Source organism: Mercurialis annua, linkage group LG8 (assembly GCF_937616625.2).
Source record: "Mercurialis annua linkage group LG8, ddMerAnnu1.2, whole genome shotgun sequence".
Lineage (NCBI taxonomy): Eukaryota > Viridiplantae > Streptophyta > Magnoliopsida > Malpighiales > Euphorbiaceae > Mercurialis > Mercurialis annua.
Window position 1 is genome coordinate 15,908,692 of NC_065577.1, and position 14,550 is coordinate 15,923,241.

The 14,550-nt window shown below is 31.5% G+C and overlaps 2 protein-coding genes across 2 annotated transcripts; both read right to left on the minus strand.

Annotated features, from left to right (window-relative positions):
* Window positions 1–352: 352 nt before the first annotated feature.
* On the minus strand, window positions 353–2,667 carry LOC126661692 (uncharacterized). Its single transcript, XM_050355553.1, has 2 exons — window positions 2,124–2,667; window positions 353–390 (listed from the first exon to the last, which is right to left on the minus strand). Exons 1-2 carry the CDS (start codon window positions 2,665–2,667, stop codon window positions 353–355), a joined length of 582 nt encoding a protein of 193 aa, XP_050211510.1.
* Window positions 2,668–10,209: 7,542 nt separating this feature from the next.
* LOC126660812 (uncharacterized) lies at window positions 10,210–13,910 on the minus strand. Its single transcript, XM_050354493.2, has 8 exons — window positions 13,771–13,910; window positions 12,912–13,400; window positions 12,224–12,389; window positions 12,075–12,125; window positions 11,797–11,979; window positions 11,565–11,658; window positions 10,753–11,459; window positions 10,210–10,672 (listed from the first exon to the last, which is right to left on the minus strand). The coding sequence occupies exons 2-8, from the start codon at window positions 13,373–13,375 to the stop codon at window positions 10,370–10,372; spliced, it is 1,968 nt and encodes a 655-aa protein (XP_050210450.1). The 5' UTR covers window positions 13,376–13,400; window positions 13,771–13,910; the 3' UTR covers window positions 10,210–10,369.
* Window positions 13,911–14,550: the final 640 nt, after the last annotated feature.

The following is a 14,550-nucleotide window of genomic DNA, read 5'->3' on the forward strand; positions in this document are numbered from 1 at the left end:
ATGTGAAATTATTGGAGTTCTTGTGCAGGTTTTAAACCTTAATATACTGTACGCATTTCTTGTTTTTAGCTAATTTTTTTATACATTGACTTATGTATTTTACCTATGGTTCCTAGAAGTTTAATAATTACGTAGCTACAGTGTCAATATGATGGACAAAATATGAATTGTGTATGAATGTGTTGATTTTTTTTTTCATTTATTTAAAGCATTGGATTCACAATTGTTGGATATTAAATGGAGATAAGGGTATGTGCAGCTAGCTTACTAGAAAAGTTTATAGGTTGTTTGAAAATTGTACATTAGCCACAATTTGTTGTCATATTTAATTTGTGGATCTTTAGCATCATTATCATGGAGAAGGAGGCATTTCAATTTTATAAGTGATACCTTCGGAATTATAATGAACATATTTGCTCAAAGTTTTTACTTTTTCGGTAATAAAATGTTAGAAGCGTTGAAGTTTATTTCAAATTTTAATTTAAAAAATAATAATAATAAGTTTATAAATAGTTTAAAATGTTGATTTAAAAGCCAGGGATTATAAAACGAGCTATTAAAAGTGTACGGAACAATAATTTTATAAGTTAGCTATATGAATTCTATTATGTGTTGTATTTGTGGTTTGTGTCTAGAATTAATATTAGAGTTAGGATTTCAACATTTAAATTGTATTTTGACGTTTTAATTCTAATTGAGATCTGACGAGTTCTAGAGCCTCTGGATCAGAACGCCAGGCCAATTAACAAACCATAAAGGAGTTCTATTTTTGGAAAAAGCGGTTTTCTGTGAGTTTGCATTTTTACTTTGAATATTAATGCAACTTTGTTTAAATTTCTGAATTATTTATTTTAAATCGCATTGCATTCGATAATTAAAATTGATATAGATCTGATGGAACATGCTTTCCTATTGAGTGGCAATAAGACTGAGTGCGCACCAGTAGTGATCGTAGTAGAAATAAGTAATGATTATTTATATGTTTAAGGCGACGGTACATAGCTCACGGCCCAGACCTAACGGGAAGATCTTAGGCGACGGTACATAGTTCACGGCCCAGACCCTGATACAGATCTGAGGCGACGGTACAAAGCTCACGTCCAGATACTGTAAAATAATAAGCGCAAGTCTGTGACGACGGTACAAAGTTTACGGTCCAGACTTCTTTGGAATTCGATTGAGGTTTATTTGAATATGGGTTAATTTCATAAAAATTCACCAACTTTACACGTTTTCTCAATTTAATCACGTTATTTAAAACTACTCATAAACATACATCAACTTTCATTTTTTCCCAAATTCATACATGGTGTTGACGTGTCACTCATTCATTGGTAAAAAATATTACACCTCAGCAAATTGCACCAATGAATTAGTACCACGTCAGCACCGTGTATGAATTTGGGAAAAAATGAAAGTTGGTGTATGTTTTTGAGAAATTTTAAAGCATGTGATTAAATTGAGAAAACATGTAAAATTGGTGAATTTTTATGACTTTATCCCTTTGAATATTCATGTATTGAGGTTTAGGGTTTCATTCGGATATTGTATCTGGCTGCATTGCATAAATTATTTATCATGCGATTTATTTTAATCAATGTTCATTAGTAATTATGCGAACTCACTCAGTTTTTACTGACCCGTTGTTTTTCACCCATTTAAGATAAATAGTATTTTGGCTTGATCAGACTTCCATTCCTTCTTCTGGAAGTCAATAATTTTTAATGTAAAGAAAACGCTATTTACTTCTAGAGCCGCAGTAGTTTAGTGCTCTGGTTTTGCTGTACAAACTCTGATTTTGAAACTACTACTGTTTGTATATTATTTATGGTTACTGTGTAGTAGTTGTTTAACTAAATGGTTATCGGGTATCACTGATACCGTGTTTGTGTATCATGATGTCGTTATATTTGTTACAGGGTGGTTTGTAATACTTGTTATTGGTGGTGTTGCTCTGTTTTAGATGTTATACTGCCAGTTTTTTCTGAAAACAGTTTCATAACTCATATAATGTTTTTTTAAAACGCGAAAAAATTATAATGAAATTTAGGCTTGTTACGGATTTCGGAGCTACCACTCCCATTCCCTAGCGCCGGTCTCGGCCCAAGATCTCGGGCTGTGACAGTTTGTTATGTCCTTCTCAGCTGACTTCCACTCTCCCTGCTCATCTCGCAGCTTGGAGATACGATTTCGACGCTTTCTATCTGACGCCACATTATGGAAAAACTTAGAATTGGAACCTCCTGCCTTGAGCCAAAAAAATTTAGCTCGCTGTTTCCAGAACACTTCCTCTTCCTCTGGAAGATTATGAAGATCGGAGGTACACCTGATTAAGCCCCGAGCTCCTTCCTCATCAGCTCTATTCTGCATTGCCTCAATCTGGACCTTCTTAGCCTCTATTCTTTTAGAGAACTTTGGCATAATAGCTTTTCCCCATCCCTCCAAAGCTGCCGAAGTAGAGCTTATCCTATTCAGAATTGGTGCGCACAACTCTAAATTCCATCCTGCCTCGACAACAGAACTACACTCTTTCCTTGTAACCCAACAGTTTTCAAACCTAAACCGACGATACCGACGAGAATGAGTCTCACCGACCAAAGACAGTAAAATTGGTTTATGATCTGACGTACTAATACTCAAGTTAGTCACAAAAGCATCGCGAAACATATCCCTCCAGTCGTTGTTACAAAGAGCTCGATCCAGTCTTTCCTGAACCCATCATGTCGAGCCTCTACCCCTTTCCCACGTAAAATCACAGCCTTTCGAACCAATATATGCCAAACCATTCTCGAAAACCGCATTACGAAACCCGTTAATCATCCACATTGGCTAATTTTACCCGCCTTTCTTCTCATTTCTCTCTCTTCAGAAGATCATTAATATCCCCAATAATACACCACGGCATCGAGTACTGCTTACTAAGATCTTTCAACAAATGCCAAGAATCTTTCCTGCGAAATCTCTCTGGAAACCCGTCGAACCCAGTTAGCCTCCATTTATTGACATTGGGACTACTAATTGTAACATCAGTAAAACTTGAGCACTTACTGTTAAGATCAACTTCAAACGACCCTTTCCACAAAAGAACAATCCCACCTCTATGGCCCACTTTATCCACACATAGCACACCATCGAACTCAATAGCAACTTTAATAGTTTTTTTTTTTGGATGAATATATAAAAAAAAATTATATTTGCATTAAGTTGTTAAAATAATAAAATAGTGTAGCAGCATAAATTTAATATGGTGACAATATTTCAGAATTAAAGATAGAGTTTGTGGTTGGAGAAAAACTTGTTATTTTCATATAAAATTATTTCAATTTAGAGATGGATTGGATATGGATCATGTTAATTTTGTTTATTGTCCATTAATTTCATAAGGAGACTCCTCAAGTGCTTTGGAGTTTCTATATCAACCGACTCCTTATAGGAGCAATCATCAAACTGAAAGAATAGAACAATTTATCAATAGAGCTGTCTAGCGATGCAGTGTTGCACAATCCAATAGAGCATATCAAGCATATTAACCATATTAACAGAGCTAAATGTTTCAAGGGTAAGACAAATCACATTTTAAGGGTTTCAAATCTATATATAAATCATATTAACATAGTAAGCAAAATCACATTAACAAGATAATCCAAATCACATTGTAAGGATTTTAATCTAATACATATCGCATTTAGGGGTTTAACCATATTAACTAAGCTAAATGTTCCAAATCTATATACAAATTGCATTTTATGGTTTCAAATCTAAATGACCAGACAAATTCACATTTGAGGGTTTCACTATTGCGACTGACATTTCAAACATTTAAAGGTTTATTAGCTAAATGTTCTCCAAAAACAAAGCACATTTGTATATATACGTGCACGTCTGTATGGGCATCTCCAAAATCGTCTTCCTAGATTCTTATCTATATAAGAAACATAATAAGTAGTTGTTCCAAAATGATTGCATAATTTAAGCGTAACTCAACTTAAAGAAGATATGTATGAGTAAGTTTCATTTGTGCCTGTAGCTTCAGGTACTTTGAACTCTCTTGGTGTACCAAACAACCGTTTACATTCTTCTAACATTAAAGTAGGGACGAGTTGAAGAGAAATGAAAAGAAAAGGAGGAGTTGAAGAAAAATGAAATGGTAATGAAAAAAATTAAAAATTAGGGTTCATGTTTGAGAGAAAAGAGAGATAGAACGATGGAGGCGGAAGAAAGAAAATTTAGATTTAATTTGTAAGTAAGGAGCAAAACGGCGTAGTTTTGTTGTAAAAAAATGGAACGGTTCGTTTTAATTGAAACAGTACGTTTCAAATATGGCAACAAACGTGGCCTTTCCAGCTTCCAACTCAACAAAATTGTACCGGTAAAATATCGATGCATCGATTTGCCAAAATTGCAAAATTTGTTGATGACAATGCCAAGTTTTAAATTTTATATTGTAATTATAAATTAAGTCAAATTCGTGAATTAATTTGGAAGTTACCCATGAAATTATGAAGATAGTTTGATAATTCTATTGTAAATTTGACAATAAATGTGGTGGTTTTTTCCCCTTTTTATGGGACAATAAAAGTGTGTATTTTTTTTTATCTTTATAGGAGAGAGGGAGGAGTAGTTTATAAATTTAGTATGTTCGATTAAAACAAAACTAATTCATTTCATTTGCAATTTTTATTTAATATAATAAAAATTGTAAAATCTTAATAGCTTTAGCTAATAAATTATTACCTAAAAAAAATTAGTGTCAACTAGTAAAGACAGAACTGCTAATTTTTAGAAATGTCTATGTGATGAGTGAACAAGGTACTATCAAATGCAGGCTTTTGTTGTTCTTGTGTTTGGAGATACAACTTTGAGAATTTTAGGAAAAATACTCTGTTTTTTAAAGTATTTACAAATCCTACCTCACTTGTCAAAAGTTAGACAAAATACTCTTCATATTCAGTTTTTTATATTTTTACTCTTAAAAGATATTTTTCTTATTTTAATACCTGAATCTTTCAAAAAAAATACTCAAACTCCTTATAATGTTTATTTTTTACTCTCTGGATTTGCCATTGTTTTCATTCACAATGCTTTTAGGGCTCAGAAAATCTTTTATTAGATAAATAAGTTCCTTTCTTTTCACGATGATGCTTCCTCTAACGCCGCCGCCTCTGCCGTCCCTACGGTCGCTGCTGCCGTCCCTGGCTGTCGCCGCTCGCGTTTAAAGGATCCGATTTGGATCTAGATGGATCTGCAAGTACTAATTTTGCATTTGCTCATCCTCAAAAAGAAGACGATCACATTATTGAATCTCGCCGGCCGTCTACGGTGAGAGAAGGGAAGAGCGGTGGTCATAGAATGACCGAGATTGATGAAGCTGAGGTGAATGTAAAGTTTATGATTTCCTGTTTTGTATGAAAGTTGAATTTTCGGTTTGTTTCTATGAAAACAAATATAAAGAAAATGGAGAGATAGGTATGTGTTGTAATAATGGTGGTTTTGATGGCTATTCAGATGGCAGAAGCACCAGTGCCAACCCCAACATGTGATGCCACTACTTGTTCCCATATTTTTTACATTTTTGGATGTTCTTGCTTTTTGGCTTCTTTTGAATTTTATGTTATGCAATTTTTTTTAATTTTTTTGTCAAAAAAAGGTATGGTAAAATTATGATAAGGTTATTTGTATTTCTGATTAATTTCATGTTTTGAATTTATATGTTTTAAAAATTTATTATAAGGTTATAGTGAGATTATAATAAAACACATAAATTAATTTTATTATGATAAGGTAAATGACGAGATTATGATAGTGTTATGATATTGAAAATGTTATGTAAATTTTTGTAAATTACGTAAAATAATTTATGCAAAATTTATGATAAAATTATGATAAATTTATGATATTATTATAATAAAACTATGATAAAATACCTAAAATACTTTTACATAATAAAATTATGACAAAGTTATAATAAGGTTATACTAATATTATGCTAATATTATAATAGAATTATGATAATATTATTATAAAGCACGTAAATAATTTTGCATGGTAAAATTATGATAAGGTTATGCTAATCTTATGATAATAATATGATAAGTTTATGATAATATGACGATAAGGTACATAAAATAATTTCTCATAGTAAAATTATGATAGGTTATGATAATGTTATGATAAGTTGCGATAATATTGTGATAAAGTCATGATAAAGTTATGATAAAATACGTAAAATAAATTTGCATTGTAAAATTATGATAAGATTATGCTAATGTTATGATAAGTTTATGATAATATGATGATAAGGTACATAAAATAATTTTGCATAGTAAAATTATGATGTTTTATGCTAATGTTATGATAATGCTATGAAAAGTTACGATAATATTATGATAAAGTCATGATAAAATTATGATAAAGTACGTAAAATAAATTTGCGTAATAAAATTATGATAAGGTTATGATTATATTATGATAATATTATGATACTTTTACGGTAAGATTATAATAAGATTATCTAATTCTTCATAAATTACATAAAATAATTATACAAAATAATAAGAAATGTTATGCAAAAATTATGATAAGGTTTATTGATAATATTATGATATTTATGATAATATGATAATAAGGTTGATAATATTATAATAATTATAATAAAGTACGTAAAATAAATTTGCAATGATTTATGATTATAATATGATAAAGTTATGATAATATTATGATACATTTATGATAATATTGTAACAAAAGTTATGATAAAATTATCTAATTCTCCATAAATTACATAAATTAGTTTATATAAAAATAATGAGAAATGTTATACAAAAATTATGATAAATTATTAATAAGATTATGATAAAGTTATGATAATATTATAATAATATTGATAAGAATATGATAAACCATGTAAATAATTTTGCATAATAAAATTATGATAATATTATGATAAAGTACATAAAATAATTTGTATAATAAAATTATGATAATGATAAATTTATGATTAGATTATAATAATGATAATATGATGATAATATTGTGACACTGTCATGATAATATAATGACAGTTTTTTGTATTAGTCATGGTAAAAGTATAATAATATTATGCAAAAATTATGGTAGAAAATTAATAAAAACATCTAATATTTTAAATAAAATAATTATATTTATAGTTAAATTAAGAATAAAGAAAAAAATTAAATAAAGATATAAATCTGCATAATCCAATCATATGTAAAAATAATGAAAAAAAAAACGATAAACAAATAATAAGAGAAATCAACGAATTAATTTGTGGAATATTATCAAAAAAATATCAATTAATTAATTCTGTTTAATTTAGTACTCAAGATTATTTTTTGAGTGCAGGTGTTGTAATTAATCAATTTTCTTTAAGTTTGTAGCTAGTAATTAATTTTTGAGTGTAGGACATGTAGGTGTCTTGTGTGTGCAAGTGGTGACATGAGAGAGAAAAAGTCATGTCAGAGCATGTGTTATTTGTTGAGAGTAATATCACAAATATTTATATGCGGAGAGTAAAAATATTAAGTTAATAAAAATGTGAGGTATTTTTTGTGAGATTTCCGTTGTGAGGTAAAATATATAAATATTTTGTTATTCTAGGTAAATAAGTAAACTTCTCTACAACTTTCTATACTTAAATGGATGGGATTTTTACATAATTACCTTTTTTAATAGGTTCATTTGTATTTAAATTATTTTTTCAATTGTTTGGCAACATTACGATTTTCGAGAAGAAGTACTTGCATTTATACTCTCTTTTTTCCAATCTTACCAGGTCAACAAATTGTCCATGTCCCTAGCCTCTGCCATATTTTAAATCGTATCAATACTCCAGTACACAATCTTTCTTAATATTTAATATTTTATGCTTAATGTATAAGTTGCATGCGTTTAATATTTAAGTGAACTTCTCATTAAAGTTTTACTTTTTGAGTGTCATAATCTCATCTTTAGATGCAGAACTCATCTAATTTAATATTTTCAACTGTTTTATTTTATTTTTTTATACTAAATTACATGATTTGGTAAAATAATAGCTATCTTTCGTCTAAAATAAGATAATTATATGAGGTTATATAGTATGTATTAATGATAATATTGCATTAATCTTATTTTATTATAACTAATTGTCAAGTCAAAATATATGCAAAGTTCAGTTTTTAAACAAGATTTTTCGGAATTGATAAATCAAATAAAAAGAAAAAGAATGTTATCTAATTGTAAGTTAGTAAAGAAAGTCAAAAATGAGAAAACCAAAAGGAATTTGAATTTTATAACTTAAATGGCTCAGTTGAGATCAAAAAATCATCAGCTAATTATAAATAATTATACTATCATATAATTATTTGATCATTCGCGTCGCTTTCCGTTACATTTTGAAGGATTCTTGGTTGATTTTTGTTTGCTCATCGGTAGCTCTTTGATTCATTTTTATTAGCCGATTATTAGTTGTTCTTTGCTTTATTAGAGATAGTTTAGCAGTTGATCATTGGTGACTCATTGGTGGCTCATTAATTGCTCTTTGTACTTGTTGTATTTTACTTTTATTTTGGTTTATTTTAGTTAATGATTCAGTTTTAAAGTGTTTGAATACAGTTACAATTGTTTAATAATATTCTTTACGTTTATAACAATTTTTATATTATGGAAACTGTCTTCATATGAATAAATATTTTAAAATAAATGAAAATTAATCATTAAAATAATTATACAAAAAAAAATTATGATGAAAATAAATTTAAAATGTTAAATTAAAAAAAAAAGCTAAAATGCCAGGTATATGCATATAAGATATAATTGTTTAAATTAAAAAAAATTGAAAGTGAAATAAGGTTTGACTATAGGAGACAAGTGTCTAATTAACAAAAATTAAAGAAACAAATGTTTAATTATTAAAGACAAATGTCTATAATTAGCGAACAGGTGTCTAAATACAAAAAATTCAAGTAAAATATATGTATAAAATGATAAAATTTAATAAATAACATTAATCATGTAGCGATTTATTTAATTTGAACTTATAAAAAATGAATTTATTTTAATATTTATTACGTTAATAAAATTGCATAATAATAAAATTAAAAATTTACTACAAATGAAATCATAATATATATATATATATATATATAAGAAAATAAAAATATGTTTTGACGAAAATTTAAAAATTTTTGTAAGAAATAAAAAAGTTAGCACACAAAAAAATTAAAAATCTATATTGATTTAATAATATTAAAATGAAAAAGATAAATATTATACATAGTAGATGTACGATGTAATATAAGAGATACACACTAACAATGATAGAAACAACAGGTGTTAAGAAAAGGCATAATTTTACAAAGAAAAAGACAAAAAGAAGCACGATTGTATATTTATATTTCATGAGAGTAGTTTTGCAAAGTCTAGCAAAATAAGAGTATACAGCGTTATTTCCTCTAAATGCATTTGGGATCATAGATGGACCGAACTGCTAGCAAGTCAGCTTGGCATATGGCTCCATAAGAGCACGGTTCATATTTGTTTGTATCATAAACAAACCGAATACAAATTTAATTTATGTTCATTTATTTAGACAAACTGAACATGAACATACTTGTTTATATTCACGAACAACTCGTTTAATTGTTCGTGAATGGGCTCGATTAAAAGTTTGTTAACGAGCTTGTATAAGAGCTCAATAAAATGTTCATGAACCAACTCATACAAAAACTCGATAAAAAATTGACAAACTAAAATCGTATTTAAATTAAACATAAAATATTTTTTAATACACTAAAACTATATTGTTTTAAATAACATTGCATAGTTTTGATTTAGAAAAAACAAAGCTACATTGTTTGTTCTTATCTACTAAACAAATGCTCACGAGGAGTTCGTCAAGGTACGAACACAGGTTGAACATAAACTAAACGTGAACACTATAAATTTTAAATGAATCGAATATGAACACCTTATTTAAATCGCGAATGAATATGAACCAAACATGAACACTTCATTCATATAACGAGCCGAACATGAACACCTTAAAGCTCGGCTCAATTCGTTTACAGCCTTGAAGGCATTTACCATATCACCATTCTCCTGGAACATCAATGCAACTTTAAGTGCAGAAAATAATAAATTTCAAGAGCCAAGAGAAAAGGATTTGGCCTGCCAGTCAGGAGTGAAACTCAGCAAAGCACAGCATTGGTATATGCAAGAAAGTATAAACATATGCACTTCGATATTTAGTCAAGATAATAATATTGGACATTTCGAAATAATTCAAAAACACAGAATACAACAAAACAAAACCACAAGCCATATATTTGTAACCTCATCAGTGAGAAGCAGAGGAACTATTGAAGATAAGCTAGAATCCAGCCCATCCAGCAGGTTGGTTAGCTGCCTGACTCTCCATAATCTTTGTCCTGCCCAAGTGCTGACTATCATTTCCTTCATTTCTGGGTCTTGATGCCTGAGTGCCACCACCAGCAACAGCTGAAAAATTATCGGCTCCGAAACCCCAGGATTCAAATTCACCCTTCTGCGCATTTCTGGACCTGACAGATTGAGGATTCTTGCCCTTAGACAAAGACTGCTGCTTGGGATCATCTGCAAATGCTTTCCATGGCTTTGGCTCCGGACTAGGGGTACTAGACTCAGATTCCCCTTGCTGCACCAGAGTAAATGCTTTATATTACGTAGAATCTAATTGGGTACGTGTAAAATAAAATACCAAAATCAAGATGATACCAGAGTATTTGTTGATGACTGCACTTTTACGGAGGCCTGGTATTTAATTGGTGATGGAGTTCTGGCAGATTTGGCTTGCTTTAGCTCTTGTATCTCTTGCCTCTGGGATCGGCAAATGGCAGACAGCTTTTCATACTTGGATGTCACTTCTGCCTTCTCTAAATTTGCCTGCTTTAACTGCTCCTTAAGCCTTTCTATTTCGGCTTCCAAATCTTCTTCCTTTACTGATTTATTGTTGCCAGCTCCAGATGTCAGCTTATTCGTATCAAATTCAGCAACTAAAGTATTAAAAGCTTCATCTTTAAATAAAGATGTGCTATCGGTCTTTGATGCTTTTGGCCTCTCCATGACACGGTCTTTGTCTTTCTCGAAGAAATTAATTTCAAAGTCTTTGGAACTACCATCCTGAGATTTGCCATGCACATTCCTCCGAGGAGCATGATTTTGAATATTTTCTTCATTAGAAGGGCTAGAAGCTTTTCTTAAAGAATGATTTTCGGGTGGATTTCTGTCCTGTCTTGATGTGCTATTGCTAATTTCTTCATCAAGTTTAGGTTTGCGGTTTTCTTCAAGAAAGGAGTCCTTGGCGTGTTGAGAGGACCAGAAAGCACCAAGCCGCCCCCCACTTCCTCCAGAACCAGATGAAGGTGGAGGTGGAGGACTTCTTTGAGGCATTGCATGTGACCTATTTGCAGGCCTTAAACTACCTACATGTTCAAGAGATAATGTCAATGCAAAGGACATTTTCTATGATTATAAAACATTAAATGCCTCCTAAAATATCGACATCAGTTTAATGAAAATACATTCACCTTCATGTCCACCGGAAGAATGCATTTCAGGTGATCCGTCAGGCAATGACTTCTGCAGATTAACCGGTAACTGCTCGTTAACACGGAACCACACCTGTGACCATGGGAAAAGTATCCCAGTATCAGTAAACACAGCGTTAGAATTTCTGATAATGAATTTTCCATGAATATGGATGATCTAAAACTAACCTAAGTTCATGGAGATGAATTGCCAATCAAGCAAAGCTCTTGCCTGCGTGATGTCTGGTCTGTCATCTGGAGAAGCTTCAAGCATGTCCCTGATCAAGTCTGTTACTGGAGTGCTGTATTTAGGCAAATCCGGAATGCGATAGTTTCCATTTAATATTTGCAGCTTTGATTCCCCGTCAAATGCATTTTTGAAGTAGCATATCCGAAAGAGCAGACACCCAAGGGCCTGAAAAATGCGACATCAGAAACTTGAGTTTTTAGGTTTGAATTGAGTGTTTGGTTTTTTCTGAATCACAATAAAGATACACAGCAATGACTTACCCATATGTCTACCTTCTCACTGATGGGATCCCTTCGCAGCAAATCCCACATCTAAATCAAGCCAAAGAAGAAAGACTGAAATCAAATTAAAAAAATAAAATAAGAAAGCAACCAGAACATTATGCGCAAACAACAAATCCTCATTCAACCTCAGGCGCTCTATAGGCAGGCGTTGTGTACTTTCTGATGTTGTCTTCTTCAATACCCATTTCTTCAGGCTTCTCAAAGCGCTTGTGATTGGTAGATGTACTTCCAAAATCACACAACTTCCATGACCCATCAGGCCCCAAAAGAAGGTTCTCAGGTTTCAAATCTCTAGAAATTGCACAGTAGAAGAACGAAATTGGTTAGACAAAGAGTCTAACCTACAAAGAAAAAACATAAGTATTTTATTCTATCTATTAGGTATGAACCTCCATCCGTGTTATTCGATCTAAGGGGTTGATCTAATCTAAGAAAAAAGCAGAAAGATTCTCTAACATATCGAGAAGCAATTGAACCTATCTGATTAAACACTACTTGTTGGTTGATTCAAGTCGATTGTATTCCCTGTCGCATCATTGTTTCGGATGCTCGCAAACTTACAAGACAGATATGCAATCAAAACCCATGACTAAACAGGATAAATCTACATAGCATGCCATCCTGAAATACACATCTATCAAAAACAATCACAGCATAAATCCACAGAGAGATAGAAAATAACAATAGACCATAGATAAGTAATCCTAACATATAACAATATATCAGCCTGAAGAAACAGTCTGCAGCCGACGTAAGATCACCACACAGCAGGATATAAGACAATAATAAAGCATAAAATATAACTTTGTTTACCTGTGAGCAATAGGCGGTGACTGAGAGTGCATCGCATAAACTGCATTACATGTGTCTCTGAATATGGAAAGAACCTGCTTCTCCTCAAAATATCCTGCACCTCTGCTATCGAGCACAGTGACCAAAGACTTTTCACAAAATTCCATTACAATGAGAGCCTCTTTAGTCCTTCCCCGATCTAAGATGGCATGCGCACAGAGCATGGCAACATTGGGATGTCCTTTGAGTGATTTCATGACATCAATCTCCTTCAACGCAAGTTCCAGCGACTCCTCATCGTTGCATATGATATGCTTTAAAGCGTATTGCTTTGATGCATGAACAGCATCAATAGCTAAGTAAACACAAGAGAAACCTCCCTCAGCTATAGCATTTCGTACATGGATCTTAAGGTTCCCAACATCGAGATAGCGACCCTCAAGCCCCACGGGTTCCTTTTGTGTAAAAGATTTGAACCTCCACATTGTTCCGATACAAGAAATTCCCCGCCTACATAGGAATGAAAAAGCATTAACTTTAAGCATGACGCAGTTCAATTAAGTATTCAAGCTCATTTGAAAATCAATGACAAACAGTCCAAGCTCACAAATCACAGCCGAAATCTTTGTAAGCTCTCATAAACATGATGCATAAACTAGGTAGCACGTGTCCCGTTTCGGAAACCTTTCGGACATTGTTTTTAAAACCCTCAAAATAACACTGTTTCGCGGTGTCCGTGTTCGTGTCCAAGTGCTAACTAGAGCATAAACACTAGGAATGAAGCTAATTGAGATCTATGGTTACCCGATTCACAGGAATCCCTAAGTTATAATTAAGATCTAAGAATACAAGAACTGAAAATCAAATAATAATTAATTACCTGAGATGGATTTGCAGAGCAATAGATGTATCTTAATTGTTAGATCTGAAAAGAGAATTGAGAGTTTTAGTTGAGAGACGTGAACATAAATCCATCTCTAGGACGCGTTCGATGTTCATTTTGTTTGGATAAATTCTTAAATCACCTCCTCAACTTTCATCTCCATCTCAATCCCATCCACTTTTACAGTTTTGAATAATTCACCCCTAAATTCACTTTTATTTTAGACCAAATGTCCAAAAAAAAAACCAATTTTGCTTCTTTTTCAATATATTCTAATTTTTTTAAATAGTCAATTATACACTGAGACAACTTCATATCACTATTTATAATATTTATTGTAAAAAACATTTAAATCCAGTTATATATATATATATAACATTACAGATAAGAACTAAAACTATAACCCACAAATATATCTAATATCGTTTCGGTACGACGAATCTCTATAACCGATCCCCGACCATTAGTCAACATAAATAATCGGGTGAGTTCCAGGAAACGAATCTACCACCGGCGCCCTCACTAGGCGAGACGTATCTCAAACCAAATCCATACCAATGATTTTACCGGTGCACACGTAGTTTCGATGATGTCCATCGAGTAATTCATTTCAATCCATATCCATAATGGTTTTCAAAAACATTTAGAAAGTTACATAACAATTTATATAGCAAAAATACAATTTACATAAAAGCGATAAATTGTAAATATAAACTCACTGCTTGATATTTCCGTGAAAACCTGGCAAACAATCTAATCATGGTTCGCCTCTGAAGA

Excerpts from the sequence above, each read along its gene's own strand:
- LOC126661692 (XM_050355553.1), bottom strand. The coding sequence starts at position 2,667 with ATGTTTCGCGATGCTTTTGTGACTAACTTGAGTATTAGTACGTCAGAT. Across the intron at positions 391-2,123 it reads TGAGAAGGACATAACAAACT|GTATCACTTATAAAATTGAA; the intron begins GTCACAGCCCGA and ends ATAATTCCGAAG.
- LOC126660812 (XM_050354493.2), bottom strand. The coding sequence starts at position 13,375 with ATGTGGAGGTTCAAATCTTTTACACAAAAGGAACCCGTGGGGCTTGAG. Across the intron at positions 11,659-11,796 it reads ACAGACCAGACATCACGCAG|GTGTGGTTCCGTGTTAACGA; the intron begins GCAAGAGCTTTG and ends CCATGGTCACAG. Across the intron at positions 10,673-10,752 it reads AGTCATCAACAAATACTCTG|CAAGGGGAATCTGAGTCTAG; the intron begins GTATCATCTTGA and ends ACTCTGGTGCAG.